Source organism: Lobosporangium transversale (assembly GCF_002105155.1).
Source record: "Lobosporangium transversale strain NRRL 3116 chromosome Unknown BCR41scaffold_14, whole genome shotgun sequence".
Classification (NCBI taxonomy): domain Eukaryota; kingdom Fungi; phylum Mortierellomycota; class Mortierellomycetes; order Mortierellales; family Mortierellaceae; genus Lobosporangium; species Lobosporangium transversale.
In genome coordinates, this window is record NW_019028992.1 from 532,321 (window position 1) to 560,208 (window position 27,888).

The following is a 27,888-nucleotide window of genomic DNA, read 5'->3' on the forward strand; positions in this document are numbered from 1 at the left end:
AAAAATACCATTCGCTGTTATTAGAAGTTTTCTTGTCTTATTAGTGTAGTTTGTTGTTTATTACTGTTATTGATCTGTAAATATTCAAAAATAAATATATATAATTAATGCTTCCTATTTACTCTTGACTAACGTCATGATATATACTATGGATTTCAAGCCATTTCTCATGTTAGTTACAAGATGACGCGTTGTTGGAATCTGGAGTGGAGACTGGGAGAGAAGAAAGGGTACGACTCTGAATATAAGCTGAGGCTGGGACTGGGATCGAGATTGAAGCTAAAGGTGAAGTTGAAGTTGAGGTTGAAGTTGAAGTTGAAGTTGAAGCCGAAGGTGGAGCGAGGTCATCGACTGAATGAACACATGCCAACTCTTCATACGTTGGAGGTTTGCCTGCGATCAACGTGAATGGAGGAGGACTCACATCCTGTCCATAAGAAGGTATTACAAAGGAATCTATGCTCTCCGAAAATGCCGTGCCACGTCCTCCAGCAGCGGCACCGTAAGGCTCCTGAGCATATGGATACTGAGGAATGATCACCCCTGTCCGAACCTGATACATGTTCAATCGTGCGGCCAATGTCATTTCATTTGCTGGCACCAGATGGGTACCAGCGGTTGCATAGGCATTACCATGTCTTTGAAGAACCATAGGATGTAGTGTACCGTGAGATCGAGCTGTAGTCAAATTTTGCTGTCGTTGCTTAATGACAGCATTGTACCGGCGATTGATACGCAGACAATGGAGAAAGACAGCCATGAAGCATACAAGAGCCAGTCCACCTAAGATCAATTGGACTGCAAGGCTGGAGAGTGGAGGCTGACCTTCGGGGTTGTGAATGGAGACTGCTGTTGCTGTTGCTGTTGGTGTTACAGAAGGAGATGAAATAGTTAAAACTGTTGAAACTGCTGCGATAGAGGTAGGAGTGAAGCCATCAAGTAGAATACGGGAAAATGTGGAGGGTGCTCTGGAGGTTATTGCGCTTGGAGTAGAGTCAAAAGAAGGCATTAACGCGCCTGAGGCGCGTTTCTTGACAGACTGACTCTTTTTCCGCTTCCATTTCTTTAGATACTGACTTTTGTGGTTGTTATCGTCCTTATTATTATTATTACTGTCTATAGAGCCGATCCGCTGCAACAATACAGATGATTCTTGTATCGAACCGTTTTCTATGATGTAAGCATGATCTATGCTATCTACATGTCCATCATCTTTTGATACCGCTGATGGACTCAGAGACGAGGTCTGAAGCCTGCTTCTGTATGTATTGTGATATAAGTAAGCAATTGAACCCATTGCTTTTTTTTGCTTTTTTCCTTTAAAAGAGAGAAAGAAATAGAGTGTGAAGAGGAAACAAAAGTAAACAGTCCAAATGACAGAGAACATGCACAGATTGTAAAGACTAAATAATTGCGGCAGAATGGCATTTGATGCAGAGGACAGTAGAGTGATTAAGGTGTAAATATACTACATAGACTCTGAAGAAAGGAATGGAGAACAGAAGATAGAAAGAGAAGAAAAACAAATAACAAAATAGGAGGAACAATTGGACTTGATCTGACCTGACCTAACCTGACCTGGAAAGGAGAAAGACAAGAGATTAACTTTCCACCTTTATAGTAATGCATAGATCCTTTTTTTTTTTTTTTTTTTACAGGTACGCTAATGAGGTACCGTTGGTTTTTTGAAATAAGCCTGTCTTATTTAGCAATGAGTGACAAAAAAAATGCCTCAAGAAGTGAGCATGTTCTGCTACGGCCCCAAGCGTTGAAAGATGCACAGTGCATACTATGTTACATGCATACAGAACAGTGCAGAGCAGGATAGGTAATGGTGTGGATGATCGTCATTTATCTGCGAATAGGAGAAATACCGCAAAGCTCAAAAAAAAAAAAAAAAAAAAAAAAAACAGACTAAATACAGTATTGGTGTACATATACATGTACACATGATGCTATTAGTAACTGTAAAAAGTTGTAGACTGCAGACTCCCTTTCTCTGCACCCTTTGAACGGGCGCAAAGACAATATGTTTGGTGATCGCCCAATTGTGCATGACTAGATTTGTTTCTGTGCCACCAACAAATGCGCCATTTCTTTATTCTTAAATTGAGAAGTCTTTTTTTTACATCTTTCTCGACAGAGGAGGACAAATGAAAAATAACGCGTTTCGTGGGAACAATGAAAGAGAAGGGAGCCTGACAATAAAGAGAACAAGATAAAATAAGCGCATTGAGTTAGTCAATGTCTTTAATCTGTTGGGTAGTATTTACAGTTGACCCTATCCCGAAGTTTGTTAAAGGACCTTGATTCAAAAATTAATACAAATAGCAGAAGGTTTCATAAATCTCTGGGCTGCCTAGAATGCGTATATAAGTATAGATATGGTAGTATCGTAGCCCTTTAATTGATGACATCTATCTAGTCTCGCGTGTCAACGAGAAACAAAAATTGACTACGCCACTCAAGGAGCAACCTTACAAGACTAACTTAGGGCGATGTCGTCCAAAGCAGCAGCACCAGAACTCAAGCGGTACAAATGTATTCTCATGCAGAGAAAGCAAATCCTACAGATAAAACTTCAATTGGCATGATTGTTTGTTGACATCTTTATCTTTTTTTATCTTTATTTTCTGCCATCACATTATCTTACACCGTCTTTCTGAATGTTATAGTTATATATACCATTGGTCATCCATGGAATGAGTGTTGTTGCTGTGGAAGCATTACTAATATCAGATATTGAAAAAAGAGGTTTATAATGACTTCAACCCAATAATGGGAGCAGACAGCAACAACATCAACATTATTCTTCCAATAACTCGTCTTCACAATGCTTGCTTGCAGTCTTCCAGGATGATTCCAAGAAGGAAGGCAAAATCCTACTGTGATTTTTTTCTCCACCAACATCATAATGGCTTTATATAGCTAGCTCATACACAATCTTTTCAAGATCAAAGAGAGAGGAAAAGGAGCGACGTTATCGAGGAGCAATTCATCTACGTTGGATGTGGAGTAATAAGCCACCTTCGGGATTGTTCAACGACTTCTTTTTGATTCAGTGAGCCATTGTTTCGAGTGCTCTTTTCTTATTCGCTGCTGACAGATCCTTCTTCCAACCTTCTCTCGCCCCAACTTTCTCCTCTCTCTTCTCTTCTAGCCTCACCCGTATTATCATCTTTCTTTTGCCCTTTCTCTTCTCTGATCCCGACAGCTAATATAAAAGATAAATCACATCAAAGAGAGGAGTGAGAGCGTGGACTGAAGAGCCGCTTTCTGTTCCTTACTCGTTTGTTTAGCTTCAATAAAATATACCCCACTAGCTCCAACCATGGCATCTTTTGACTCGTTCTCATCCTCATTCATCCCACAAATTCAAAGACCAAGGGAGTCGTTGTTACACTCTTTAAGAGAACGTGAACGTGGTGCGAATCGAACCAAGTCTCATGTGATTGCAGCTCGACGACTTTATAGGTCCATTCACCCAAACACAACCATTCATGGAGTTGACTGTCAGTTCTCTAACCTCAAAAAGTTCACACCTTGTGGTCAGGTAAATCTATGCCTCTACCATGGAACTTTATGACAAATAAAAACAAGTAACAAGAATGAGAATGGGGAGAGTGAGGACCATACTTTCCCTCGGTTTTTTTCCTTCCATATGCTGCTGCTCCCCTCTCTCTTCCCCTCTCTTTCCCTCCTAATCACTCTTTTCTTGATTTCTAATCCAGCCTGACCCTTTTTTTCTTGATGGACAAACTTGTGTAGTACCTAATAGGGATGTCCAAGAATTACCGTGCAGTACATATTTATCGCTTCAAAGGTTCAGGGAATCCTCCAGAGGAGCGTATGACAGAGTCAATTCGTTTCAAAGACTTTTTCGAGCTCAAGCATGAGACGCTGGTTCCGAAAGAGTCTGAACTGCTCTCAAAGGACTTTTGTCTGGTGACTGCGAACGGACGCTTTGTAAGTGGACCTTCCGGCTTTTTTTCTTTTTCTTTGGAAAACAGCAACCCTGCACTCTCTCTCCACTCCTGGAATAGTTGTTGGAGTGTGGTCCCGACCAATTGATTATAAAAAGATGAATAAGGGGAGGAGTTAATGCTCTTTCTTTTTTTCTCGGTTATTTCCAGCTGTGTTGCATAATCAGGACGTGAAGCGTCTTTTCTTTCCTTTTTTTTTTATTATACAATACACCATTAATCTAATGATCCTCTCTGGATGAGAACACGTTTAGATCATCGTTGCTGCAGTCTCACCTAACACTGGAACATCATCAGATAATCGAATGTACCCTTGCTCATTGAGCTGTATACCCAACTTGGAAACAATTGTATTTTATGTCGTCGAACTAGAAACAGGAAAGGTATTAGAAAAAAAGGAAGAAAAGGTCATGAGAAAGCAAAAAAAACACTATTTTTTTTTCTCACAGATCTCCGAAGTAACAGCCAATTGATCACGATCCAATCGATGACATTTTTTAGATTGTTGATAAGAGAGAATTCAAGAATGAGTCTATCACGGTTCCGCACCATTTGGGCGTTAGTCTGTACGACTCCTTGTTTGCTGTAATGTTGATTCAAAGTCAAGCGATTCAAATTATACACATCAAGGTATCAAATGGTTCACGCGGATAAAATCATTTTAAGGGCAATTGCAGATCCCTATCATGGGTACTAAACAAGACTCCTGCTTTTTTTTTTGTCTTGTTTTGTTTTTGTTTTTGTTTTTATCCATTCATAGAGCAATGGAAAGATGATTGATCTACATCGGATAGGCTGGTTCAATCATGAGGATGATGAGTTGGTGCTGGCACGGTATCGAGATTTTAACGAGAACTATCTTGCACGACAGACAATCAAATCTGCCTCGCCCTATTACCATCTCGGATATAACCTCAAGGACGAAGACATGGGTGATCTCAGGACAAAGGATCGTCTGGACTCATTTGCGTTAGCCCCAACGATGCCTAATACAGCAGAATTCTCTGTAGACGCCACATATCATCAAGTACCTTCCAGTTCCAGCAGCAGCATAGGCCATCCATCACGACCTGCCCATCCTAACCAATCCTTTATATCTCAGCTCGCTTACAACAACCAATCTGTATACTGTGATGAGGTATGAGCAGAGTAAGATTCTATACATCTTTGTATTTTAGTGCGACCATCAATTAGGCTTATAACGTGCATTTTTTTATTTATTTATTTATTTATTAGCCACATTCTCAGATGATCAGTGGAATCAAGCAACGACTGATGGCGTACCTTTTCAGAAAGGCTTTTAATGCAGATGATGGGTAAAAATTGATAGAATAATTATCTTTTCTTTCCGAACCATTTCCGTTAAAATAGATCGCTAATTATTTATTTCTTATTTTTAATAATACTTTAGTGGTGCTGCGCTTCGACATTTCCATCTGACGTTCCACCAATTCGCTAATCTGACCATGTGGCGTATGCAACTTTTAGACGAATCAACATTGCTTATCAAGTTTGGGAAACTGGACTGTGTTGTTGGGCGTGTAAGACGGCCATTCTATGTTGAACACCTGCTTTTGGCATACCCTTAAATTTCTTGTAACAATGTTTAACGGCAATTTTTTTTTTCCTTCATCTCGTTAATTCAGCCTGCGGATAGTACTTACCAGACAGCATTCTTTGTCTTTTACGATATTCGGACCACAGAAATCTTGGCAGTGTACGATAATGCTTCGGAAGAATTTCTCAAACTGTATGAGGCGTGGGCTGATCAATTCTGTGCAACCGCATACACAACCGCAGGACGGGACAAGCGCCACTACTCGTCCACCTGCTCCAACAATATATATGCCAAAGACAACCTCAAAAAGACTCAGTATGGAATGAGGCATGCACGAAATGGAGGGTAATGAGAGACATTAGTTGTGCATGTCATCGGAAATAGTATAATTTCCACTTTTTTGTTCTTCCTTGGTTAGCTGACGCTTAAGCTTTCACTGCCTTGACGTGTGTTTATATACCGTAGGATAGCGCAGGCAATCAAGCGCTCGCTTTGCGTACTCCCTTATAGCCCACAATCCCTTAGTGACAGTCCATACCTCGATCAAGCACTATTCAGCTATGATGAAAAAGTTGTCTCGGCTTCTGATCGCCAACGGCCATGTCAAGATTTTCCGATTAAATTCTATCTTCGTGGAAGTGGGCAACTCAGATTCAAGATCCATTTATTCAAACCAGGTTCATTGAATGGAAATAATAATATTGGAAATAGCAGTAGCAATGTCAACAGAGGCGAAGCTTTCAACTCAATGGCTGTGTTTGATCCAGCGGCTCGTAATAACAACATGATCAGTCATCCTAACCACAATGGCATTGGTATCGGCAACAACATCCATGCTACTATCAACATCAATAACAACAACAATAACAATAATATTAATCATAATAATGCTGGAGATAACATTGGCAATGGCACCATAAACACAAACATGAACATGAATATGAACATGAATATAAATATGAACGTAAACATGAACATGAACATGAACAATAATAGCACCAACAACAATACTACAGCAGCCAGCAATGCGATCGTTCGATCCAAGAGATTTGTCACGTTTATTCCCCACCCGTTTGAACCATTTATCATCTCTGTGATCCAAATTCCTTCACAGCCTCCGGTGCTGAACTTGCATCTTTATCGATCAGACGCGGAGCCATTGTAATTTGTACTATATTGTATTTGAGACAAAGAAAGAAAAAAGCATGGTTTGACTTTCATTTGTTGAATATTGTAGCATTATTCTAGCATTTTAAATCCTATTAAAAAAAAAAAAAAAATAAAAAAATAAAAAAATGTGACTGTAACCATTCATGACTAAAACAAGTAATAAATTTCTTTGAGTGGGCGATCAAATTCAATTTCTCTTGACAATTCTTTTCAACATTCAACATTCAAAATTAAAACTAGCATAAATGGGCTGGTTTTCAAGGTCATCAACAACGATAACACCCGCTACTGAAGATCCACAGCAGGAGACGTCTTCAACCTCGATTCTGAAAGCACCTGTGGATGTACCCATAGGACCTACACCTGTCTCTGCCACTACCAAGGCACCGTTCAAGGTCGAGGCCGCAAAGGCTGTTGCAGCAGTGACATCCAACGAGTCATTGGAGAGTTTGAAAGAGACTGTTGCTAAAATGGCGATGGCTGCCAATACAGATGATACAGATCATACCGACAATAATACCACTACGACCCCATTAGCCTCCTTAGAGACATCAGAAACGGAGGCAGAAAGAAAAACAAAAACAGGACCCGAACTAAATGAAGGATCAGGATTAAAGCCAAAGAAAAAAGCACCAGAAATCCTGGACTTTGACGAATACAAGACATCAGACGATGTTTTTGATCGCTTCAAAGTTGGAGATGCTATAAACCGACTGGCAGCATGTTCCTGTAAGTTGTTTTTTTTAAAAAAAGAAAAAAAAAAAAAAAAAAAAAAAAAAATTGATATTTCACCACCTGTTTTTTTATTTAATTATTTATTATTTCCTTGTTTATATCAACTCTATATGGACTCCAACTACATAACTACGTAATACACGGCAAATTTAAAGCTTTGGGATCCAACCTTCGCAATTACTATCGTTTTGGAGCATACAGAGATTGCAAGGATAAATATGACCATTTAAAATTCTGTTTGAGCCTCAAGACCAAATCTTCGCAAGTGGCACAGGTCATGATTCAGAAACGTGACGCAGAGATTCGAGCCAAAAAGAAAAGCCAACCTAATTCAGAAGATGTCTGGGTTGCAAGGAGGTAAGGAAGAAACAAAGAAAAAAAAAAAAAAAAAAAAAAGATTGATATTAATAATAATAACGTAAAATAGTTCTCCGATAATGATGCTTAAGAAAATTAATTCTTTTGAATTCTTAACTCTTAGTCATCCTCCTGAAGAACTACAACAGTTATCAAGAGGAGAAATAGACGACGACTCAGACACCTTTACAAGCGATTGATTTGAAGAAAAAATAAAATAAAATAAAAATAGAAAAATAAAAAAGGAAGAGGAATAAGAAGAAGAAGAGATAGATCGAGCAAAATAATGTATGGAATTTATGATCATAATAGTTTATTCGTTAAAAAACAGTGTGGGTGTGGGAGGGGGGGAAGTTGAATCAAAGGCTCAACATTATATAAAATGAAAGAGCAATGGATAGAGATAAAGATGACATTGATGAGAACTATTGAATGGTATAAAGGAACAGGGCAAAGAGAGGAAGAGGGAGAGAAATTAATTATGATGGTTATCTTATTAATAATCTTGGGCTGATGATGGATTCCAATGAATAGTCGACGCTGCGGCATCCGAATGTGTCTCTGAAATTAGTGTCTGTCTTATAATTAATTTTTCTGATGGTATCGAGGTCAATCGCTGTTGCACAGATGTGGGTGTTGGTGTAGCATTATTGCTGTGAAGACGTGCTCTTTCAGAAATAGATTCTGAATCATCTATAGCCTGTTGACTTAAAGACGACGGTGGCACACTCCAGACGCTCTCTGGAGAATCATACAATGGTGTCTCTGCAAATGAGCCTGAGTCGTGAGGAGAGCTATTCATTAACTCGCGGCGAAGATCCATGGGCTGCTGATGAAGGTGCTGTGCCTGCCGTCGATGCTGCTGCTGTTGCTGTTGATGCTGATAATGATGGCCACGGAAATCTTCCTCGTCGTCTTGATCGTCTTCATCATTATAAAGATTATCACCTCTGTGTCGGGCCTGGTTCAGGTCTCGGAAAGCAGCTGTATTCCTGCGCGAGCTAGCGCCTTTGGCATAAAATTGCTGTTCAAAGAGTTGCTGTTGATATTGAGGCTGTTGTTGCTGATACTGCTGATACTGCTGCTGTTGGTGGCGAGCAAGTGTCGACGGCAATACTTGAATACTAGAAGAATGAGATCCTGATCCTACAGGTCCTCCGCCGCCTGTTTCCGAACTTCCTCCTCCTTCACCTCCTTTTGTAGAACCACCACGCTCGCTTTGCGACATTTCGGAATTCAGGCTGCGATTGCTGGGCTTCCGAGCTACTTCTCGTCCATCCTTGTTCTTGGACTGGATCAATGGTTGGAAATAATCAAAGATCAAAGTGGCACCACGACGTTGAGCCCACCAGAGAAATAGTAATTTGCCGAGGTTGTACCCAGGTATCCAATCCAATAAAAATGACGACCAAGTATCGACCACTTGGACAGTGCCATAGATGCTCCAATAGGCCAGCCATTGTCGCGTAGCCTTGTCTTTACGCTTTTGAGAGAACTGTGCCCAGCGACGACGCATCCTTTGTTTCATCCTCTCTTCCACTGTCACCGAAACCGAACCACTGGTAGAGGTGATATTATCGAAATCAGAGTAGGCGGAATATTCAGATGGGCGGCCCCAAGATGAGCTAATAGATCGACGACTGCTCTCATAATCCTCCTCTGGACTACTGTTACCACTATTGCCGCTGTTGTAAGAATTACTGCTTTGCATAGATTCTTCTAACATGCTGTTGGTACTCATCCGATGACGATTCTTTCGTGCACGGTTTCTATTATTGGAGGATCGAATACTACCGCTGGTACTATATATACTGTTTCTCCGGCGGTGACTATATACAGGGCTATATTCTGTTGGCTCTAAACCTAATCCTTTTGGCGGAGGGATCGGGTCGCTATTGATGGTTCGGATGGAGCAATAAGCCGGGTACGCAACTGCGCAGAGGTTTGTGGTTAGATAGACACTTCGTTTGTAGAGTTGTCGGCAAGCATAGAGTGTAAGTAAGCAAAGGAATGAAAAGACATGTTGAGGTTTGAGGCCGATACGGAAGAGAATAAATCGAAAGATGAAGCTTTCAGAGAGAAGAGATTCTATTTGTTCTATTCGAGAGAGGTGGTGACGACGGATATAGAAGGTAATGGAGGATAGATTTAGAGGCACTGTGGCCTCAATGCGATCTAAAGTTCGGTCCAGAAGCGCTGTGAAAGGCCGAGGTGCATCTGTCTGTGTAGATGAGTCTACTTTGGCGCGTAAGTAGGACGCCATATCCTTTGCATATGTATATCTGGTGAATGCAACCCAAAGTTGCTTGGCACGGTTTGGCTTGGCTTCGCTTTGCTTTGGCAGGCAATCACCAGCTTACTTTTTTATTGGTGGAGAGTGAATCTATTGTAAGGAAGACAGAGTCTTTATGAAGAAGAGGAAGAAAGAGAAGAGAATAAACGAATGAAAAGAGGAATGCCAAGACGAAGCGGGTTAAATGATGAAGCATCGGTCCGAAAAGATATTGAGTTTAAAAAAATCGCATTTCACGTGGGAGAAGAGAAACAAAAACTTTGTTTGTTTTCCAATATGACAATACATAAATATATCCCACAAAGAAAAATAAAACGTGGCTTTTCGTCGCGTGGGTCTACAGATAGGTTATTCGTAGATAATCAAGATGTTCGGTCTACAAATTCATGTACTAGTACGAAATTCAGATATTTAATTGAATTCCTCGCATCTGATATTGCTGTACTGCTGCCCACCATTAGAGAGTGTTGTGTAAGTCATCAGTCTTGAGAACATTTAAAAAGAAAAAAAAGAAGCCAACAAAATGCGCCTTATCTCATCCATCCAATGATATAATTGTCTCATGTAAATTTAATACCAATTGATAATCAAGGTCCAGAATGTGAGAACTGGAGTAATGTGTAATTGTTCAGGAGTCTGCCATCTAGTCAGGTCAAAAAGCACGTCGAACCTTAAATTATCGGGATCAAGCATGCTGCCAGAGCAGAAACTGTAAGCATTATTTCGAGTGCACGTGGTTTGTGACTATGTAATGGATCTACTGTTTACCTTTTTTTTTTTTTTTTTTTTTTTTCTAGTTTGCCTGTACATCATCAATAAGCCAATACCCTCCTATACTTTACACTCATTAACATAAAACCATGTTGCGAACAATGTGAGTGCTAAATAGGATTCGTTGCTCATCATATAAATTCATGTCATTACATTTTATACACACCGCACCAACTGACAACACTTGTATTTCTTGATATAATAGCACGCCAAGGAACGCTCGTGTGAAGCGAGTGCTAAAGAACAGAGAGGCCAAGACTGAAGAAAACATCAAAACCGCTATTTTTGTCCGCGGAAGTCAAACTAGTCAAATTGTCAATAATGCTCTTGCCGACCTTGTACGTCCAATATGATCAATGATCTTGTTCGCTGTTGTCTTTAAGGTCTACATAAGTAGAAATGACATGTTGACATGTTATCCTAACCCATTGCTCTGGATATCTCATCTTATGATGTTATGATAATAGTACATGCTCAAGAAGCCCCATGCCATTAACTTCACAAAGAAAAATGAGATTCACCCTTTTGAAGATCAATCCAACCTACAATTCTTTTCGCAAAAGAACGATGCTTCACTTTTCGTCGTTGGAACACACTCAAAGAAGCGCCCCCATACCCTTACTTTCGCCCGCATGTTTGATCATCAGCTTTTAGATATGATCGAAGTCTCTATTCAACATGGAATCCCAATGAAGGACATCAAGGTATGATATGATTTCTCCAATATTCAACAAAAAAAAAAAAATGCACTCATTAATTTTACGTAAAGAATTCACAGGAACTAATACTTTCATCAACGCTCCTTCCCGGATTCTCTTCTTTCACTACTGTTCATATAGACTCCAAAGAGCGCCATTGGAATGAAGCCCTGCTTCTTGTTCAACGGAGACGTTTGGGAACAGAATCCTCACTATATTATGTTCAAGTCAATGCTTCTGGATTTCTATCACGGACAAACGGTTGATAAAGTGGCACTAGCAGGGTTGGAATATGTTATTTCGGTCACAGCGGGGCCGTTGACTTCAGAGGGCAAACCTGGAAAGATTTACTTGCGTACATACACAATCCAATTGAAGCGCTCAGGAGTGAAGCTACCTCGTATTGAGCTTGTAGAGATGGGGCCAAGTTTGGACATGACATTTGGTCGCATTATGGAAGCTAAGCCCGATGTCTGGAAACAGTCTATGAGGGTACCTAAGGAGCTCAAGCCCAAGAAGAAGAAGAATGTCAGCAAAGATGAAATGGGTGACACTATTGGTCGTATTCACTTGGGTAGGCAAGACTTTGACAAGATTCAGACCCGCAAGATGAAGGGACTGAAGAAGAGAACATCAGAGGACAAAGATGAGGGCTCATCGGATAAGAAGCAACGTGTCGATGATAGCGATGATGACGAGTAAAGTAAAGGGAGTTAGAAAAACTAAGGGAGACGCCAATGAAACGGACGTGTTATATTGTAGTCAATGTCAGCATTTTTCATTATCTTTTTATTTTTTTTTATTTTTTTTTGCCTATTTGCATGTAATAAAACCTATATATATCATTATTCCTAGACATCTTATACTGCGCAGACATCTTTATTTCTCTTCAATCTATAGACATACACTTCTTTCTTTTATGTATGGAACATGTATCTGTGAAGAAAAGGGAATGATATTTTATTCTGAGGTAGATTTTAGTATATATTGGGGCGCAGCAGTCGTACAAATCCAAAAGCGTTTTGATAGGAACGCGTATGCTTGACCCTGAAACCTGTCCATATCCGAGCATTCGAGGGAATCAGTGCTTCTCTGGTCGGAGATTGTCTCTCTTTCACGCTTTTTTTTTGCTACTCTCCATCTGTCCATCTCAATCTCCCGATCTGAATAGACACTTTACGCGCGACACCACTTGCTTTGAGAGTGTATATTGATCGAGGCATGAATAAAGGGATAGTACAAAAGGGGTGGAAGAGGGATGGTTGTAGACCAGGTGAGTGGTCATGCATCCTACCGTTTGTTTATCTTTTGTGAGGAGCAGATCCAATGACCATGGCCGTGACCCATGGAAATGGATAGGGGTATGTAGTTTAAAAGGATAGGGGGTATGTTGCACAAATACATGGAATGCTGTCGGTTCAATTTTTTTTTTTCTCCAAAGCGTATATTCAACTCCCTGAATAATGTTTAAATTTTGAGCATGCAAATCTAACTGATGCGCACAGCATCAGGTTTATTTGCAATGATTGCTCATATCAACACATCAATCAATAGGTCAAAAAAATAGCAAGGAAAAATATAGTATATATTGGTACATGCAGGTTGGTGACGAAAGACAAGAGGATGTGTCAGGGGTCTTGACAAAAGAGCTGGCGTAGTCGATTGATAAACAACATTGCATTCAACACATCTGCTCAACAAAAAAAAGCCTTTCTCTGTTTTGTAATCCTTTGGACTAGTGCATTTTTTGGTTTTCCCTCGCTTTTCTCTTTTTCCCTGTCTCTTCCTCCTTCTATCTATCGATCTTGCATAAATCTTGTCTCTGTACAATCAACCATATACATCATTGTCATCTACCCTCTACTTCGCTATCTCTGATCTACTCTGATATTTCCGCCCTTTGTCCTCCACTCGCTTAGCACTGATCCCTTTACTCTCCATCCCCTCCATTCTCTTCATTCCTCCAGAATACTGTGCTCTCTCACTCCTGTTCCTTTGGCTCAGCACTTCGCCGTTATTTTTCTTTTTTTATGCCGTTCGTCCGTATGACCATGCCAGATTTGCTCTTGCTCTAAATCACATTGCATAATCGCCTCAAGGATTTTTTTTTTTTTTTTTTGAGCGCTGGAAGCGGGGACTACAGGAGGGACGAAGCTGCTTCCCTCGCTCGCCGATCATTCTGCATAATCAGGAACACTCATCTCTCCACCACTTGTCTTTCTATCTTTTTTTACATTAGATCCAGGACTTTCTTTCTCCCTGGTCTCTATCAACTCCTCACTTCTTCCTGCATTACACCAAAGCTCAGTCTCCGTAACGAACACTCTTCCTCATCCATTACCAATCGGTCCAATTCTTATTCTATATTTAATATCTTGGACAGACTTTCTCAGTCATCTGTGTATCCCAACTGATCTTGAGATTTCCACCTCCACTCCTAGAGTTTGGATTCGTTGGATATTGAACAATTAGGCAAACAAACACTCAATTCATCTGCATAAGCTGCAGCTGTCTGCATATAAAAAAAGAAAATTGAACGCACGAGGGGTTTTTTTCCGTCGATTACTCTTTTTGGATGGACCAAGCGACCCCATCCAATTTTTATTTGACGCTCTGTCTGTACGTCTCCTTCTACTTTCTCTTCTTCTCCGCAACCACAACAGTCGACGACAACAACAATAACGACACCGCATCAAAATCATCGCCATTCCGATTCCGTATCCCTACAGACCAAGAGCTCAAGGACAAACGTCGCGCCAAATCATTTTCAGAACAACTGGACCCATTCTTGGCAGCAACTCGAAAGGCACAGGCCACTAAACAAGTCAAAGATATTGCAAAAGCACGAGCAAAGGCAACTCTTGGAACAATCAGTGGAGCATATCATTCTCATTCGAGGCATCATTCAAAGCAACATTCAAAGCAATATTCAAAAGGTCATTCATCGTCTACAGCAACCTCTAAGTTTTCCAACACTGGTAACCATTTAAGGCAACACTCAAGGCAAAAGAGTCATCACAGCCAACATCATTACGATAGCTATCGCATTAATATCCCAGGTAGCTACTTTTTCAACGATAATACCTCCAGGAAATCAGCAAGTACTGAAAAGGCCACCAACAACACTCCGAGTGTCCAAGCACGTGAATATAATCACCTCCATTATCAAGGTCAACAAAAGGGATCCCACTTGACGGATTATTTCTCTCCACCTCATCCTCAACCTAATAAACAGCCACCACGATCGCCACGTAGATTCTCGCGTCAGAACCAGAAACGTTACTATCATTTTTCCACAGAAGAACCGTTAATTCGCAAGAAAAAAGACATGACAGCCCCAGCGACGGCCATAACAGAACAACCACCACATGCACAAGCACAAGCACAGCCCAGCCAGCCAAATCAAGGTTGGAATGGTAATAAAGTTGTCCAGTCAGTAGAGGCACGAGAACAACAACATCGTCGTAGTAGTATAAACTGGGCAGATGAACCATTAGGTCAGCCATCACATTCGCAAACACAGGCACAACAGGCGACTTTGAATAGGAACTCAATGTCGCCAGACCGATACGAATCCAAGTGTCATCTTGAAGGTGAAGAGAAAAAAATACGGAAATCACTCTTGCATCCTCTTTTTTTTAAACTACTATCCACAACTGCTCATTCTTTATCTTGACACCTTATGCTTTATTCCCACTCCGCTACATAAACGTTTATCCTGCTCTTTCTTTTTTTATCCTCATCTGCTATCCACTGTTTATTTTTACCTACTTATTTTTGCTTATTTCCACATCATATACACCATGCATAAGAAAAAAGTCCATATCATTAACCAGCTTATCCTTCGATGCCTCTCTTTTAGAATCCGTTACACCTTCGACATTGCTAGCACATCTGCGCGTCTTACGAATGGTTCAAAGTTTAGTGATCGTGGATGATGAAGATTTAGATTTTTTATTTCTGATTCGATCTGAAGAGCGATATCTCAAGTTCCTGGATCTGCTGCAACAGATGGAGCCGCCAATTCATGCAGTTCCCTTGCCACCATTAGGTATGAAGTAAACAAAAAAAAAAAAAAAAAAAAAAAAATAGGGTTTCATACTTTTTATGCGCATAGCTTTGCAAACAAGAAATATGGGAGGGAAAATAACTTCTCCCGACAGATGAACATACGCGCAACATTCCCTTTCCCATCTATGCATCTACAAACTCCCTAGGAATTTTTTTTTTTTTTTTTTTTTTTTTAATGCATGAATGCATGAATGTCCTAAACCTATTCTTTATTTCCGGATATCAAACAAATCGCAATAACAACAATTAGATGTCGCGTTGATGTGGATGGTCCATATGCTGGCACCATTTCGATACCATGAAGACCTTCTCAGAAGCTACAGTCCTCATCTGCTTAATTATGCATTTCCATTGGAGCGATATGTGAGTCAGCATTTGATTGTTGGCATGAAGTAAAAAAAATATACTTATCATTCTTTGTCCCTACAGATTTCACATTAACCATAGTACTTCTTTTTTTTTTAGGTAGCAGCTGTAGACATTGAGAACCCAACGACACATGATGATGCATTTTTGACTAGTAAGGCTATGTGGCTGCAACTTTACCCAGAGGAGCCCTTTGATTTGGATAAGGATGACACAAGCCGGATGTTTGAGATTGAATGCCTTTGGTGTGGCGGCACCAACGTGATGGATAGTTCGACCTTTATCAAATTCCGGATCGATGGCATGTCAATCGACTGTAAAGGCTGTGGATCTCAATGTAGTCTCCAGACTCTATCCTCTAAACGATTCTGGGACGGAGTTGAAGCCTATCGTGCTGATTCGTCCATTCTTCTCGCGTAAGACAAAAAAATAGAGAAAGACAATGGGAAGAGGGAAAAATAAGAGCAAGAAGTGAGCGAGAGTAATGGCATGGAGTATTTTGGTTACAATGAGCTGAATTTCCTTTTTTTTTTTTTTTACGAAACAGGGGATCGATCCTCTCACCTACAACAGGGATACCAGACACAGTAGCAGCACAACGTGAGCACCATCTTCTTTTCTTCCACCCTCGGATCCAATTTGCACTCGATCAAGCATCCGTGTCCCTTAATTGTACATGGCCCAAGGTAATCCAAACGTTTCAGGATCTAGGACCAGATCAATACTATGGAATTCGACCAACGACACTCGCTCGAACGATTAGCTCATATATGGGCCTTGTTGAAGACCGACTGTCGATGGATCTGGTTAGTGGAGCCCTTCGACAGCGTGATTTCCAAAAGGCCATGATGGTTACAGGTGGATTAGCTTGGTGTCAACCTCAGGTTCTGCAACGGTCTCTGGATCGCTACAAAAAATTCATGGTTCTCGCACGTGCGGACAATAATCACACAGGTAAATCATCAGCAAAGCTACGTCGAGGCAGTGGTATCACGGGCATGTCTTCCAAGGCTGCAGGGGGAGGAAATCTTGGAGCAGGCCAACCCGGTCGACATGCATTAGTCCCTACATTGGATATTGATCTGGCCTGGCATACACACATGTTGGACCCAGCACACTATCGATACTATCAATTAACCCATTACGGCAAGGTGTTGAACCATGATGACACCATCCAGGCATCCTCGGCAATGACAAAGCAGGATTTTATGAGGACTGCAGAGCTTTGGCAGGACCTTTACCAGGAAAAGTATAGCACTCAACAGATGACATGGCGAAAACAAGGGGCCATGTTGACACCAGGCAAATTGTGTGCAGGTGTATGCTTTCCTCCTTTTGGCGTCTATCTACTCTGGAAGCACTGGAGATCCAACAAAAAGGCCAGACAGGCAAATGGAGGCCCTGGCTCTGAGAAGAAAACAAAAAAGACCAAACAAAGTAAAAAAAGCAAGCGGGGAAACGAGGAGACTAAAACGAATAAAGACACGGAAAAGTCGAAAGCTGAGGAGAGCAGCTTTAAAGAGAAGGAGGGCTCCTTGACTTACGGCGACAAAAACAACGATGCCGATAGTAATAACAACAACAATAGTAATCAGAATTGTAATAATAATAGTAATAATAATATTAATAATGGTAATGGTAATAATAACGGCGGCAACACCACCAACAAGCCTGGAAAGCGTTCAGAGCTGATGATCGAAGAGCTGGCAGTTCAGGATGAATCTTTGTCATCACAGCAAACACAACGACATGATGTAAAAGGCAAGGGAAAAGTTGTCAGCAACGATGTACATCTGGACCTTAATAACAACAAAAACAGAACCAGCTCTCCAGACCATGGTGCAAGGAACCTCACTGCAGGACTTGGTTTAGATGGACGATTGAGCAATTGGAACGGTGATGCTGCGGGACCAGCCGGGTAAGAACAAAAATAAATGATAAGCAATCATCCAATTTTACAATCATAAGGAAGACTAATCTTTCCTTTTTTTTTTTTTTTTTTTTTTTTTTTTTTGTATTAGACAAGCATCATGTTCATCTGGAGCCTGTGTCATGTCACCATGGAACGAACTTCAAGGTAAATAAAACATTAAAAAAAGGCTCTGTGTATCTGTTATACCTGTTACCTTTTGAAGGAAAGCTTTTCGCTAAAACTGGCCAACTATTTTTTGTTTTTGCACGTATAGACCTTGCTCCCATTGTTAATCTGCACCAACAACCGCAACAACAACGTGAGCTTAGGAAGGAAAGGACATGATGTCTGATGTTTTTATTGTAGTATATTTACCATGTTAATAACAATAATAACAACACGATTGCGTTTATTTCATTTGTATACACCATGAGATGCAATATATTGTTTTTTTATTTTTATTTTTTTTGTGGTTTAAGCGTTATTTGCCAAGGAAGTGAGTGCTTGAGCAGCATCTGTATCATCCTCAGATTGCTTGGCCCGAATATTCAACATGTCTACATCCTCAACCGACTTTTCAGGACCCGAAAGATCAACCTTTGGCTCGTTATCGTTACTAGCTGTATCAACTACCACAACTACAATACCACTGTCCCGATGACGTGATTCACCTTTAGCATTTTGTAATTCAGCTCCCAACATCTTCTCCTGCTGCTGCTTGGCACGCTTGGGTGAGTTTAATAAAGCCTTGGTGGCTGCACTCTCTTCATCCTCAAAAGTGCCTTTGTATGATGAGGAACGCTTACGGTGGTTTGGACTAGCAGGATAAGACATGCTAGATGTCACGGATGACGAAGGTGAAGCAGGCATTTCCTCTGCTGGATTCGTTGCTGCAGATCGATCCATCTCCTTCTCTTGGACCTTCTTGCTACCCTGTTGCTTTGATGCAGATTGGCTCTTGTTTGATCCATTCGCTGTGTTTCGCTTCCTTTGTACAATCCAAGGTTCTTCCTGGATGAAGATCGGCTCAGGCTGAGGTGGACGCGCAGGGGCAGTAGGTTGCAATGAAGTGGGTTGCTGAGATGGATGAGGTGGGTATCCATGCTGATGATGAGGATGATGAGATGGGGGAGGAGCATGGGGGTGAGGAGGGTATCCGTACGAGGGGTGATATGGATATGGATAAGGGTATCCATGAGGGTAACCATGTCCAGGCATGTAGTGATTAGGATGAGGTGGGGGTGGGGGTGGTCCATCTGGAACCTCATGTCCCCAGTGAGGATAAGGCGAGGTAGCGGGCGAGGGTCCAGAGGGAGGCGAAGTCACTGAGGGCGAACGGGGCATCATGGGTGAGAGCATAAATGGTGAAATAGGACCTGGTTCATCTCCGGACCTTTGATGGTGGGGTGACAAAGTTTGGCTATTGCGATGGCCATTGCTCTTGCCTGCTTCACTACTGCTGCTGTTACTATTTGCTTGGTTATAAGAAGGATGGAGGTGCTGCTGAGAAGGGATCTTGAGCGGCGGCAAAGTTGAACCAGAACGATGAGCTCCAAATTTACTATTAGAGGACCCGTTAGCAGAAGATGGAGGGCTCCGATGTTCAGCAGCGAGATCATTGCTTGAGGTGGATTGACCTGTTGGTCCAGATGGCGACTGGAGCTGTAGGCTGGCTAGTGAGGTGATGGGAGGCAACGAAGGCGAAGGCGATGCAGAACGGTGCTGCATGAAAGGAGATAGTTGATTCTTGTCTTTGCTGGAAGAGTTCTCGGAGCTTGTCCCCTGAGAAAAGGGATTCTGGCGTGTGGAGGGAGAAGGAGATACTGGCGAAGGAGGGAAAGCAGATGAGGAGCCATTCGAGCCAATATATTTTGAGGGCGGGAACATGGGCGATGTAGAGAACGAGCTTGCAGGGCTAGCACAATCAGTCAGAGAATTGGAGCGTTGATGATAGGACTGTGTGCCATTATGTTCTGAAGGGGCAGTGATGATGGAAATAGGTGGAGGCATAAGTGTATCTTTGGACTGGGTAGAGGATACTTTATCTGAGGATGGACTGGGAGCGTTGGTGACGATCACGGGTGGATTGGCCATAACCTTGGCAGGTGTAAGTCTTGGTGACTGTGAGCGCGAGACGGAAGACATGGCTGAGAACGATGAGGATCTGGAGGAAGCTCTCTCCGCATGTGTGAGCTGACCCTCCTCAATCTCATCGTTTTCTTCCTGCTTGACCGACTCGGCCGTATCCACATCCATAGACATGCTCTCCCCCTCTGTTGTTGTCGCCGTTGTTGTTGTAGTAGCAGTTGCACCTGTGCTAGTCTCAGCTCCTACTGTAACTGATACTTCAGGAATAGAAAAGCCTTGTTCCTTTGCAGCATCAAGAGACCGGGTAAGCGCAGTGTTAGTCTCAGTCAGGAACTTGATGTGTGCCACAGCTCCACGCAGGACATTGACGCGATGACATTTTGAAGTGACCTCCTCGAGGTGCTTTGGAGGAAGCAATCGGGTAAGATCGTCAATCAACTACCAAATGCAAATGCGTGAGACAGGAAGAAAGAAAGGGTGAGAATCAAAGTTTGATCAAAGAATTTTTTTTTTTGTGTCGCACGAACTGAGACAAAATCTCAGAACCAAACCCAGAAGAGGAAAAACCGGGGACATGTGCTCCTCCTACAGCGCTTTTTCATGTCTGGTATCTGATGATGACCACTAAAAGAGGAAGTACTGTATTGAGAGTTGTCGATTTTTTACCTGATTGATGCAATCGCGCCTTTTACGTTCGACACGGTTATGGGTCTCTCTCCGCCGCTGCAGTTTGTCTAATGCAGTTCGGGTATCGAGCGGCTTACGGTTCAAGATATTGACACCTGCAAGGCCAAAAGATTTTGTGGTATTGTATGTCTCGGAAGAGATACTTCCTTCAAATCGAAAGGTCTTTGGAGCAGTTGATGACTTTGATGAGGATGTGGATGTAGTCTTGCTATCAGATGGTGCGGTTGCAGCTTTGCCATCCTTAGCCTTTGATGGTGTGGACTTTGACTGGCTAGGCTTTGCTGTTGACTTTTGTGCTGCTGAGGATACGTCAGTGGCCGGATCAAAAGTGGATGAAGACTGAGCAGATGGTGAGGTTGGCACGGATGGACTTGCTGAGATGGTATCATGAGGAGCAGGGGGTTGAAGGTGAGTTGATGATGGATAAGGAGCATGATGGTATGCGAGATGGGCTGGGGGATGTGATGGATAAGGGGGATAAGGTGCTGCAGCATATGGATGGTATGGGTAATAGGGTGGTTGTTGATGGGAGGATGGAGGTGGAGGGTGTCCAGGATGATGGTAATAATGTGGGGGCGGATAGGCGGACGAATGTGGAGATGGAGGATGTGAATGGCTGTAGCTAGGATGTGTGCTCAGGCCTGATGAAGTGGAGGTGCTATGACTCGAGCGTGAGGAGTGAGAGTGGGACTGAGTGGAGGTCTGAAGCCCAGGCCAGGGAGCATTATTTGGTGGCACCATTATTTCCTGATTTGCCATGATGAAAATTTGTATCTGTGTGAAATTCTGACTAGGAATGAAGGACTGAAGCGGAGAGAGCAAAGTGTACAAGTGGAGAAAATAGGGATTGAAGGATCAAGTGCAAATGATGCTGTTATGCCAACTAGAGTAATAGAAAGAATAAGAGGAAATCAAACTAAAGTGAGAAAAAAAAGGTCAAATGGTTCAAGAAAAGAAGAAAGAAGGAAAGAAAGAAGGAAGAAAGGAAGGAAAGAAAGGAAAATAAAATAAAAATAAGAGGAAAGCACTTTGACTAACGGGCGGAACAGGTTTATTTTTTTTTTGGTCGAATCCTCGGTAACGAAAGAACGAATAGACGCTCCTCCGTACACGCATACGTTATTATTACTGTAAATAATAAGGATCCACATTCGATTCAATTGCAAATCTCTAAACAAAACTTTTTTTTTTTATTTGGCTGGACTGTAGAGCAAGAGCAATGGACAAAAAAGAGTTGGAGGGGCATGTGCTGCACAAACTGTCCAGCTGTCCGAAATTTACTCCTTGTTCCTTTTGTGTCAACTTTTTCTCGTCTATCTTTTTTCGGTAATATATATTTATTAATTGTCAATTGTAAATTATAAAGAGATCACAATCAACAAACAAATTGTCTATGTTTTGAAATTCAGTAAATACATCCAAGTTATCTGATGGATGCAATCACAGCAAAATTCAACTACATAAACATATAAATATATAAATATTTATTATATATAATATACATGTGTATGCAACTGTTATTTGACCTTGAGTATAATAACTCCAGTATTAAGTAACCACGCAACAGTTGAACGATCTATCAAATCCATATAGCCGCCTCAGATCCCTTTAACATGGCTCACCTTGACCTTGCTCTCTGCTGAGAGAAAAGACCTTTTTTTTTTGGCATCCATCAATTTTATTCTTTGTTCGCGGTTACTTGTATAAAACGTTTGTTTTTCTGGGCGAGTGTACAACAGGTGCAAAGTTATTCCTGCTTTGGTTTAATGTTTGAGTTTCTTGTTGACATCCAAGCGCGAGCATATTAGCAAGAATATTATCAATATGTATATATACCAATACTGCATTTACCATCCTATATGTATATATTTATTTCATGATACTCGTCAGTCTTGCTCGATCTCATACCATCTCTGATCAGAACAATAAATGTTGAAATATCGTATTTGACGACAACAATGACGATGATGACGAGAAGGAAAAAAAAAAGGTCCTTTATCAGCTTTTGTGAAGGGTTGACAAACTAAAAAAGTCTGAATGAATGCATGAATAAGGGTGCAATGCCTGTATGCACATCTGATTTCAGGGGGTTTTGCAGCGAGCGAGCTACTTTTGGTCAGACACCTCGCTTCCTTTCGTTCGGGGACATGTTCTTTCCCAAATCAGGCCCATGTGGACGGATGGACAACAAACTATTCGAGGCATTCCAAAACAAACAACAGCTCGGCTTTACATTTACCTGATAAAAGTTTACAAAATGGAAATCATGGAAACATGGAATCATTGCCATAATAATTTTATTTGAATCTTTGTTGTACAATCACAACCTCCGCTCAATCTTTGCCTCAATGTGTAAATTCGCCCTGGAAGTCTGGGCGGGGGACACAAACCATCCATTTGAGCCTACTACAACCCAAAAAGCTAATGTCCAGACCTGCTCATCGTTACCAATACTTTTCTTTTCTTTTCTTTTCTTTTTTGTATTATATATTTGGATTATTGGTACTTTTGACTTTGAGTATGTAAAAAACACGACTTTAATACCTGGCGACTCTATTTTAATAGAAGTCATGAGTACATCTTTCACCAAGACCCCAATCTGGATTGGAAGGTCTTAGTCTATGTAATGCACATGAAAAACACTAAATCTAAGCATTTGAATAGAAATAGCCGTAACTGAGCTCGAGGTCTATTTTCTAATTCTCAGGTTGTTATTCCATTTTTTAAAAACAAATACATACAAATATTTTATAAATAATCGCGCCAGAAAAAGAAGTTTTAGCCCTGTGGTCTCTTGATGTTATTTCGTTGATCAATCTACCCTTGAAAGTGTATACTGTCTTCAAAAAAAAAAAAAAAAAAAAAAAGAGAGAGACAGGTTATTTACGACACCGAGTCTTTATCTCGAGCAATTCCCCGTTGGCGGTCTTTGAGTTCGCACTCAATTGGATGAGAAGAGAGTTGAAGATACACACATGTAGACCTTAAAATATGAATGTAAATTCGATGAATAAAGAATCTTGTTATTGGTGTAAATATATATATATATATATAAGTCGCTAATAAACAGTTTGCTGGACAATCTTCGAAAAAGAGATGATCAGACATTCTAGAAAAGTATAAAAAGGACATGTCCAATAATTTGAGCTCAAACACAATAAACTACTAACCCGTCTTTTGTGATCACACACCCATAAACACAACATGAAACTTTTTTTTCACTCTCGACACTAAGACTAGACAGACCAGAGGGCCAGGCTCTCAGTCCATTCTTGGGACTCACTGGGTCTTCGACTTCCCCTTTAGGGTCATTCAGTCCATACATTTTCCCTTTTCGTTGCATGCCTCCGTTTATTTTTAGCTCCCCATTGGTCTTCTTGTTTATTGTGTGCTTTGTTTCCATGGAACATTAGGAAGGCCATACATTTTATCATTTTATCATTTATCATTTATCACGTTGTTCCTTTTGCCTGTTGGACTCTTTTTACAAATCAAGCTTAGCCAAATAAAAAAAAATTGTTTAAATGCAAAGCCTCAAGCCTCGCATTGACAGCAACTTCATCTAGGTTGTATCTCCCATTATCGTAGCGGATTGAAACAGAAAGGACTGAACATATGACTTATGAAAGAAAAATAGCATCGCCCACCTCATTTTTTTTACTTCAAAAATTCCGGATACGGAATTCTAAGAAGGGATTATCCATTTACATTCACACGCACGCTTTTTTAAGGCCTAAACATGCTTATTCATTTCTTCACTTTCGCCTCATCCCTGCACCTTTTTTTTCTCCTATCTCAATCTAAATAATGGACAAATAAGCAAATCGCCCGCTTTTTCTGCTTGGCTAATGAGATAAACAGAGTTTTAGGCAATCGCCCCAGTTGCATATGTAGACTAGCCATAGTAGCAAATAATAAACTATTCTTGAACGTAAGGAGATTTTTTTTTTACCGAGATTTTCTAGTGATTTTTAATGCCAGTTAAAGTTAGAATGGGTACATTTACATATTTATAATAAACAGTGTCATACGCCTCTCAACTGTCTAGGCTTTCTCATCATTGAAAAATGAAAATAAAAACAAGCTCCTTTATTTGCGTCCTTCAGTTCAACGCCCAAGATTGGAAAACACGCCGCGTGGATTAGTTTACTTCTTTTGGGCATATGCGCTTTTGGGAGAATGGTTGTCTAGAATAGTCGTACATGTGCAGTCGAACCTCTTTGATGTCGTTACACAAATTTAGGCTTGTTGCTCCTTGTATAAATATATTTTACGATCAGATTTCACTCACAGCAAGTAGATTCTTGATTGTGAATTGCATTGCACAAATCCACATTTATATAATACCGTCCATGCTTATTCATGTATCCAGACACATGTCGATATTTATATTGTCGAACGCAAACTATCTACAGCTATACATTTGACATCACTTTTTATCTTTCATCGCCTTTTTTATCTTTATTCAAAGAGGCAAGGTAAAGGGTGAAAGGAATTAATTGGGTGATGTCTGGACGACAAATAAGACGAAGCTACTAAGTGGCTCCATCCTTCGTCACGAATTGAAGCTTGATGACTCGATCGCTACTCTCAAGAGGGCCATCAAGGAAGAGAAAAAACCTAAATTAGACGATACCTCCACTGTGCCGCCATTTCAATGGACGTTGATGACGACGAGACAGAGGACAAACCAATTTCATTAGAGGAGCACAAGGCAAATGTAAAGAAAATAGCCGCGAAGCAGGCAACAAACAATATCTTCAAGCTATTTGACATCACCTCTGCCTGAGGAGACTATCCGCGTCGTAAGGGAATAGCTGATTGCTTCTGTTCTAAAGTTTTGTAGTTCTTGGCCCAAATATGTCACTGAAAACAGTCACGTAAAGGGTCCTCAACGCCTGACTCCAAACTAGGCACGGCTGCCTTGCAGTGCGTGCGTATGCATGTGCGCTTCGTCCGTTGGCTGGTGACAGCCAATGCTTGCGCTTTTTTCCTCTCTCTCCGCGTTTAATTAAAGGTAATTACGGTCATTGATTAGCGGATGATGACTCGTTTATGCATTTGATTACCATCCATTTTCTCTGCACCATTTTTTACTTCATTCTGTACACCTCTCTACGCATTTTTTTTTTTTTTTTTTTTTTGCCTCTGCACACCACTTTATTTTTTTGACTCCCTGCCCTTTTTAACTCTCTCCGCAAACCATCTTATTTCCCTCTCTTCAGACCTTTTTTTTAAAGGAAGTGGGGGACGGAACAATGGTTAGTAGTATTCAGCTCCGTCCACATCCCTTTGCATTCTTTCGCACTTTTTTCTTTATCTCTCTTCCTCGATTTACCACACATCTATTAAGAAAAGCAGTGTTTTTTAATCAACGTCGCTCTCTCACTTCACTCTCGATTCTGTCTCCTCCCTGCTCTTTTCTCTCTGTCGAGTATTTCACATTCTTTGTTCTATCATTAATCTATTACTAAGAGAATTACTATTTGTTCCTAATGTTTCTGTTCATGTATATGTAGATATCTAATCAAACTAAGGGATGTAGTTGATTCAATTGATCGCGCTTTGAAGCACTGTATCGCACGTAGCTTCACTTCTTTAGCTCCGGTTGATATACTTCGGGCTCAAATGAGCAGGGGTAGCTATGATATTGGTGGTTATCAGAAAGATTATACATGGCAACCCCGAAAGTGGCGCCTTGTGATCGATCTGTTTGATTGGCACTATTTTTGACTTTTGAATTTGAGTGTAATAGTAATGTAATCTCTAATTGGATTTCCTTACCCTTTCCTTGTATGATATCATAGGAGATGACAGTACCAAAAGCACATATAAAATGGGCGACTACCAAGATTCCACATCAGGAACATGTGTTCTTCCCCAATTTCGTGAGACATTTCAGATTGGCAGACAAGAGATCTGGAATCAAGATGTTTGAAGACCTTTTGGAAGTTCTCACCAATCGCAGTAAAAGTTAACCCTCACGACGTCCAGACCATTCATACCATCGATAGGTGCATTGAATCACTATGTTGGGAAAAATAACGTTGTATGCTGACCAGGCAGATACTACTGCATTGCACAATGGTTTCAAAGTCATCCTCTTCGAACGCGCATTACCTCTTGTCAAAAATACTCAAGAACGCTGACAAGGCTTCTTGTAAGAGGAAAGTGGAAGACGCCTGATATATAATGTTGAGCAACTAAAATTCTTTCTACTCTGGTTGGGGATCCTTTTCAAGATCCAAGAGTCTATGATTGTACGGTGTTCGGGCTTGAGGACATACTTCAAAGGTGTTTATGCACTGACTTTCGTTGGTTGATTTCTTTCAAAGTATTTTTAAGCTTCAAAGAGATAATAAAAGCGCGGAAGCCTAGGTATTTTGTTATCAGGGTATAGCAAATAAACCCCATGATGACCTTGAAGATTTTTGTTATAAAAAAAAGACAGAATAAAAGCAGAAATGCGCCATTGGAGGTATTCGGCGCCAAACTAGTACGAGTCAGGCGAAAAAGTGAAATACCTCAGTGGGCAATTCGCTATCTGTATATATATATATTCCCTACCAACAAACGCAGCACTAACGAAACAGAAGAAGGCCAGGATCAAGGTCAGAGTCAATCATGCTTTTAACCAGTGACTCGTACTGATGTACCGCACATACCTTCTTGCAGTAAAATATACTGATCACGTTTCACAAACATTACCCAAGTAAAAGTAAAATATCAAAGTAACTTACCGATTTCTTACCTCTGCAAAAGTTTATTTTCTAAAAATGGTAATCAACCTCTTTTTATTTGCATGATATTTTGTGGCTTTACCTTGTCATATTCAACATAAACATTTGCAGAAGTAAGAAATCGGTAAAATATCGGTAAGTCACTTACTGATATTTTACTCTCAACAGTAAGTTACTGATATTTTACTCTCATCGGTAAGTTACTTACTGATATTTTACTTCCTTCGGTAAGTCACTTACTGATATTTTACTTTCATCGGTAAGTCACTTACTGATATTTTACTTTCATCGGTAAGTCACTTACCGATATTTTACTCTCATCGGTAAGTTACTTACTGATATTTTACTTTCTTCGGTAAGTTACTTACTTTCCTCGGTAAATGTTTGTAAAACATGATCGATATATTTTTCTATATACAAGCAGGAATATGCGGTACATCAGTACGAGTCACTGCTTTT

The 27,888-nt window shown here is 40.8% G+C and overlaps 7 protein-coding genes across 7 annotated transcripts; 4 read left to right on the forward strand and 3 right to left on the reverse strand.

The window, feature by feature from the left end:
* Positions 1-34: 34 nt before the first annotated feature.
* On the reverse strand, positions 35-1,574 carry BCR41DRAFT_351773 (hypothetical protein; the record flags this gene model as incomplete). The annotated part of the gene is made up of 1 exon (XM_022023855.1): positions 35-1,574. A coding segment is annotated over exon 1 (1,211 nt), but the record flags the coding sequence as incomplete, so codon positions are not given.
* A 1,531-nt stretch (positions 1,575-3,105) lies between these two features.
* Positions 3,106-6,790, forward strand: BCR41DRAFT_385838 (De-etiolated protein 1 Det1-domain-containing protein). Its single transcript, XM_022027721.1, has 9 exons — positions 3,106-3,553; positions 3,769-3,966; positions 4,238-4,366; positions 4,485-4,613; positions 4,744-5,121; positions 5,220-5,299; positions 5,395-5,524; positions 5,630-5,886; positions 6,007-6,790. The coding sequence occupies exons 1-9, from the start codon at positions 3,332-3,334 to the stop codon at positions 6,704-6,706; spliced, it is 2,223 nt and encodes a 740-aa protein (XP_021882387.1). The 5' UTR covers positions 3,106-3,331; the 3' UTR covers positions 6,707-6,790.
* Positions 6,791-6,907: 117 nt separating this feature from the next.
* Positions 6,908-8,010, forward strand: BCR41DRAFT_351775 (hypothetical protein). Its single transcript, XM_022023856.1, has 3 exons — positions 6,908-7,440; positions 7,602-7,803; positions 7,928-8,010. The coding sequence occupies exons 1-3, from the start codon at positions 6,957-6,959 to the stop codon at positions 8,001-8,003; spliced, it is 762 nt and encodes a 253-aa protein (XP_021882388.1). The 5' UTR covers positions 6,908-6,956; the 3' UTR covers positions 8,004-8,010.
* A 101-nt stretch (positions 8,011-8,111) lies between these two features.
* Positions 8,112-10,266, reverse strand: BCR41DRAFT_351776 (hypothetical protein). Its single transcript, XM_022023857.1, has one exon. The coding sequence runs from the start codon at positions 10,064-10,066 to the stop codon at positions 8,300-8,302; it is 1,767 nt and encodes a 588-aa protein (XP_021882389.1). The 5' UTR covers positions 10,067-10,266; the 3' UTR covers positions 8,112-8,299.
* A 637-nt stretch (positions 10,267-10,903) lies between these two features.
* On the forward strand, positions 10,904-12,420 carry BCR41DRAFT_321470 (Brix domain-domain-containing protein). Its single transcript, XM_022021441.1, has 4 exons — positions 10,904-10,970; positions 11,073-11,205; positions 11,335-11,571; positions 11,707-12,420. Exons 1-4 carry the CDS (start codon positions 10,957-10,959, stop codon positions 12,265-12,267), a joined length of 945 nt encoding a protein of 314 aa, XP_021882390.1. The 5' UTR covers positions 10,904-10,956; the 3' UTR covers positions 12,268-12,420.
* Positions 12,421-13,685: 1,265 nt separating this feature from the next.
* BCR41DRAFT_351779 (hypothetical protein) lies at positions 13,686-18,318 on the forward strand. Its single transcript, XM_022023858.1, has 7 exons — positions 13,686-15,158; positions 15,428-15,616; positions 15,887-15,999; positions 16,102-16,418; positions 16,550-17,920; positions 18,024-18,079; positions 18,189-18,318. Exons 1-7 carry the CDS (start codon positions 14,141-14,143, stop codon positions 18,257-18,259), a joined length of 3,135 nt encoding a protein of 1,044 aa, XP_021882391.1. The 5' UTR covers positions 13,686-14,140; the 3' UTR covers positions 18,260-18,318.
* A 65-nt stretch (positions 18,319-18,383) lies between these two features.
* BCR41DRAFT_421402 (hypothetical protein) lies at positions 18,384-21,664 on the reverse strand. Its single transcript, XM_022030016.1, has 2 exons — positions 20,669-21,664; positions 18,384-20,440 (listed from the first exon to the last, which is right to left on the reverse strand). Exons 1-2 carry the CDS (start codon positions 21,446-21,448, stop codon positions 18,389-18,391), a joined length of 2,832 nt encoding a protein of 943 aa, XP_021882392.1. The 5' UTR covers positions 21,449-21,664; the 3' UTR covers positions 18,384-18,388.
* Between the last annotated feature and the right edge of the window lie 6,224 nt (positions 21,665-27,888).

Excerpts from the sequence above, each read along its gene's own strand:
- BCR41DRAFT_385838 (XM_022027721.1), top strand. The coding sequence starts at position 3,332 with ATGGCATCTTTTGACTCGTTCTCATCCTCATTCATCCCACAAATTCAA. Across the intron at positions 5,300-5,394 it reads GCTTTTAATGCAGATGATGG|TGGTGCTGCGCTTCGACATT; the intron begins GTAAAAATTGAT and ends ATAATACTTTAG. Across the intron at positions 5,525-5,629 it reads TGGACTGTGTTGTTGGGCGT|CCTGCGGATAGTACTTACCA; the intron begins GTAAGACGGCCA and ends TCGTTAATTCAG.
- BCR41DRAFT_351775 (XM_022023856.1), top strand. The coding sequence starts at position 6,957 with ATGGGCTGGTTTTCAAGGTCATCAACAACGATAACACCCGCTACTGAA. Across the intron at positions 7,441-7,601 it reads CCGACTGGCAGCATGTTCCT|CTTTGGGATCCAACCTTCGC; the intron begins GTAAGTTGTTTT and ends GCAAATTTAAAG. Across the intron at positions 7,804-7,927 it reads GATGTCTGGGTTGCAAGGAG|TCATCCTCCTGAAGAACTAC; the intron begins GTAAGGAAGAAA and ends CTTAACTCTTAG.
- BCR41DRAFT_351776 (XM_022023857.1), bottom strand. The coding sequence starts at position 10,066 with ATGGCGTCCTACTTACGCGCCAAAGTAGACTCATCTACACAGACAGAT.
- BCR41DRAFT_321470 (XM_022021441.1), top strand. Across the intron at positions 11,206-11,334 it reads ATAATGCTCTTGCCGACCTT|TACATGCTCAAGAAGCCCCA; the intron begins GTACGTCCAATA and ends TTATGATAATAG. Across the intron at positions 11,572-11,706 it reads TCCCAATGAAGGACATCAAG|ACTCCAAAGAGCGCCATTGG; the intron begins GTATGATATGAT and ends CTGTTCATATAG.
- BCR41DRAFT_351779 (XM_022023858.1), top strand. The coding sequence starts at position 14,141 with ATGGACCAAGCGACCCCATCCAATTTTTATTTGACGCTCTGTCTGTAC. Across the intron at positions 17,921-18,023 it reads GATGCTGCGGGACCAGCCGG|ACAAGCATCATGTTCATCTG; the intron begins GTAAGAACAAAA and ends TTTTTGTATTAG. Across the intron at positions 18,080-18,188 it reads ACCATGGAACGAACTTCAAG|ACCTTGCTCCCATTGTTAAT; the intron begins GTAAATAAAACA and ends TTGCACGTATAG.
- BCR41DRAFT_421402 (XM_022030016.1), bottom strand. The coding sequence starts at position 21,448 with ATGGCAAATCAGGAAATAATGGTGCCACCAAATAATGCTCCCTGGCCT. Across the intron at positions 20,441-20,668 it reads GGCGCGATTGCATCAATCAG|TTGATTGACGATCTTACCCG; the intron begins GTAAAAAATCGA and ends TGCATTTGGTAG.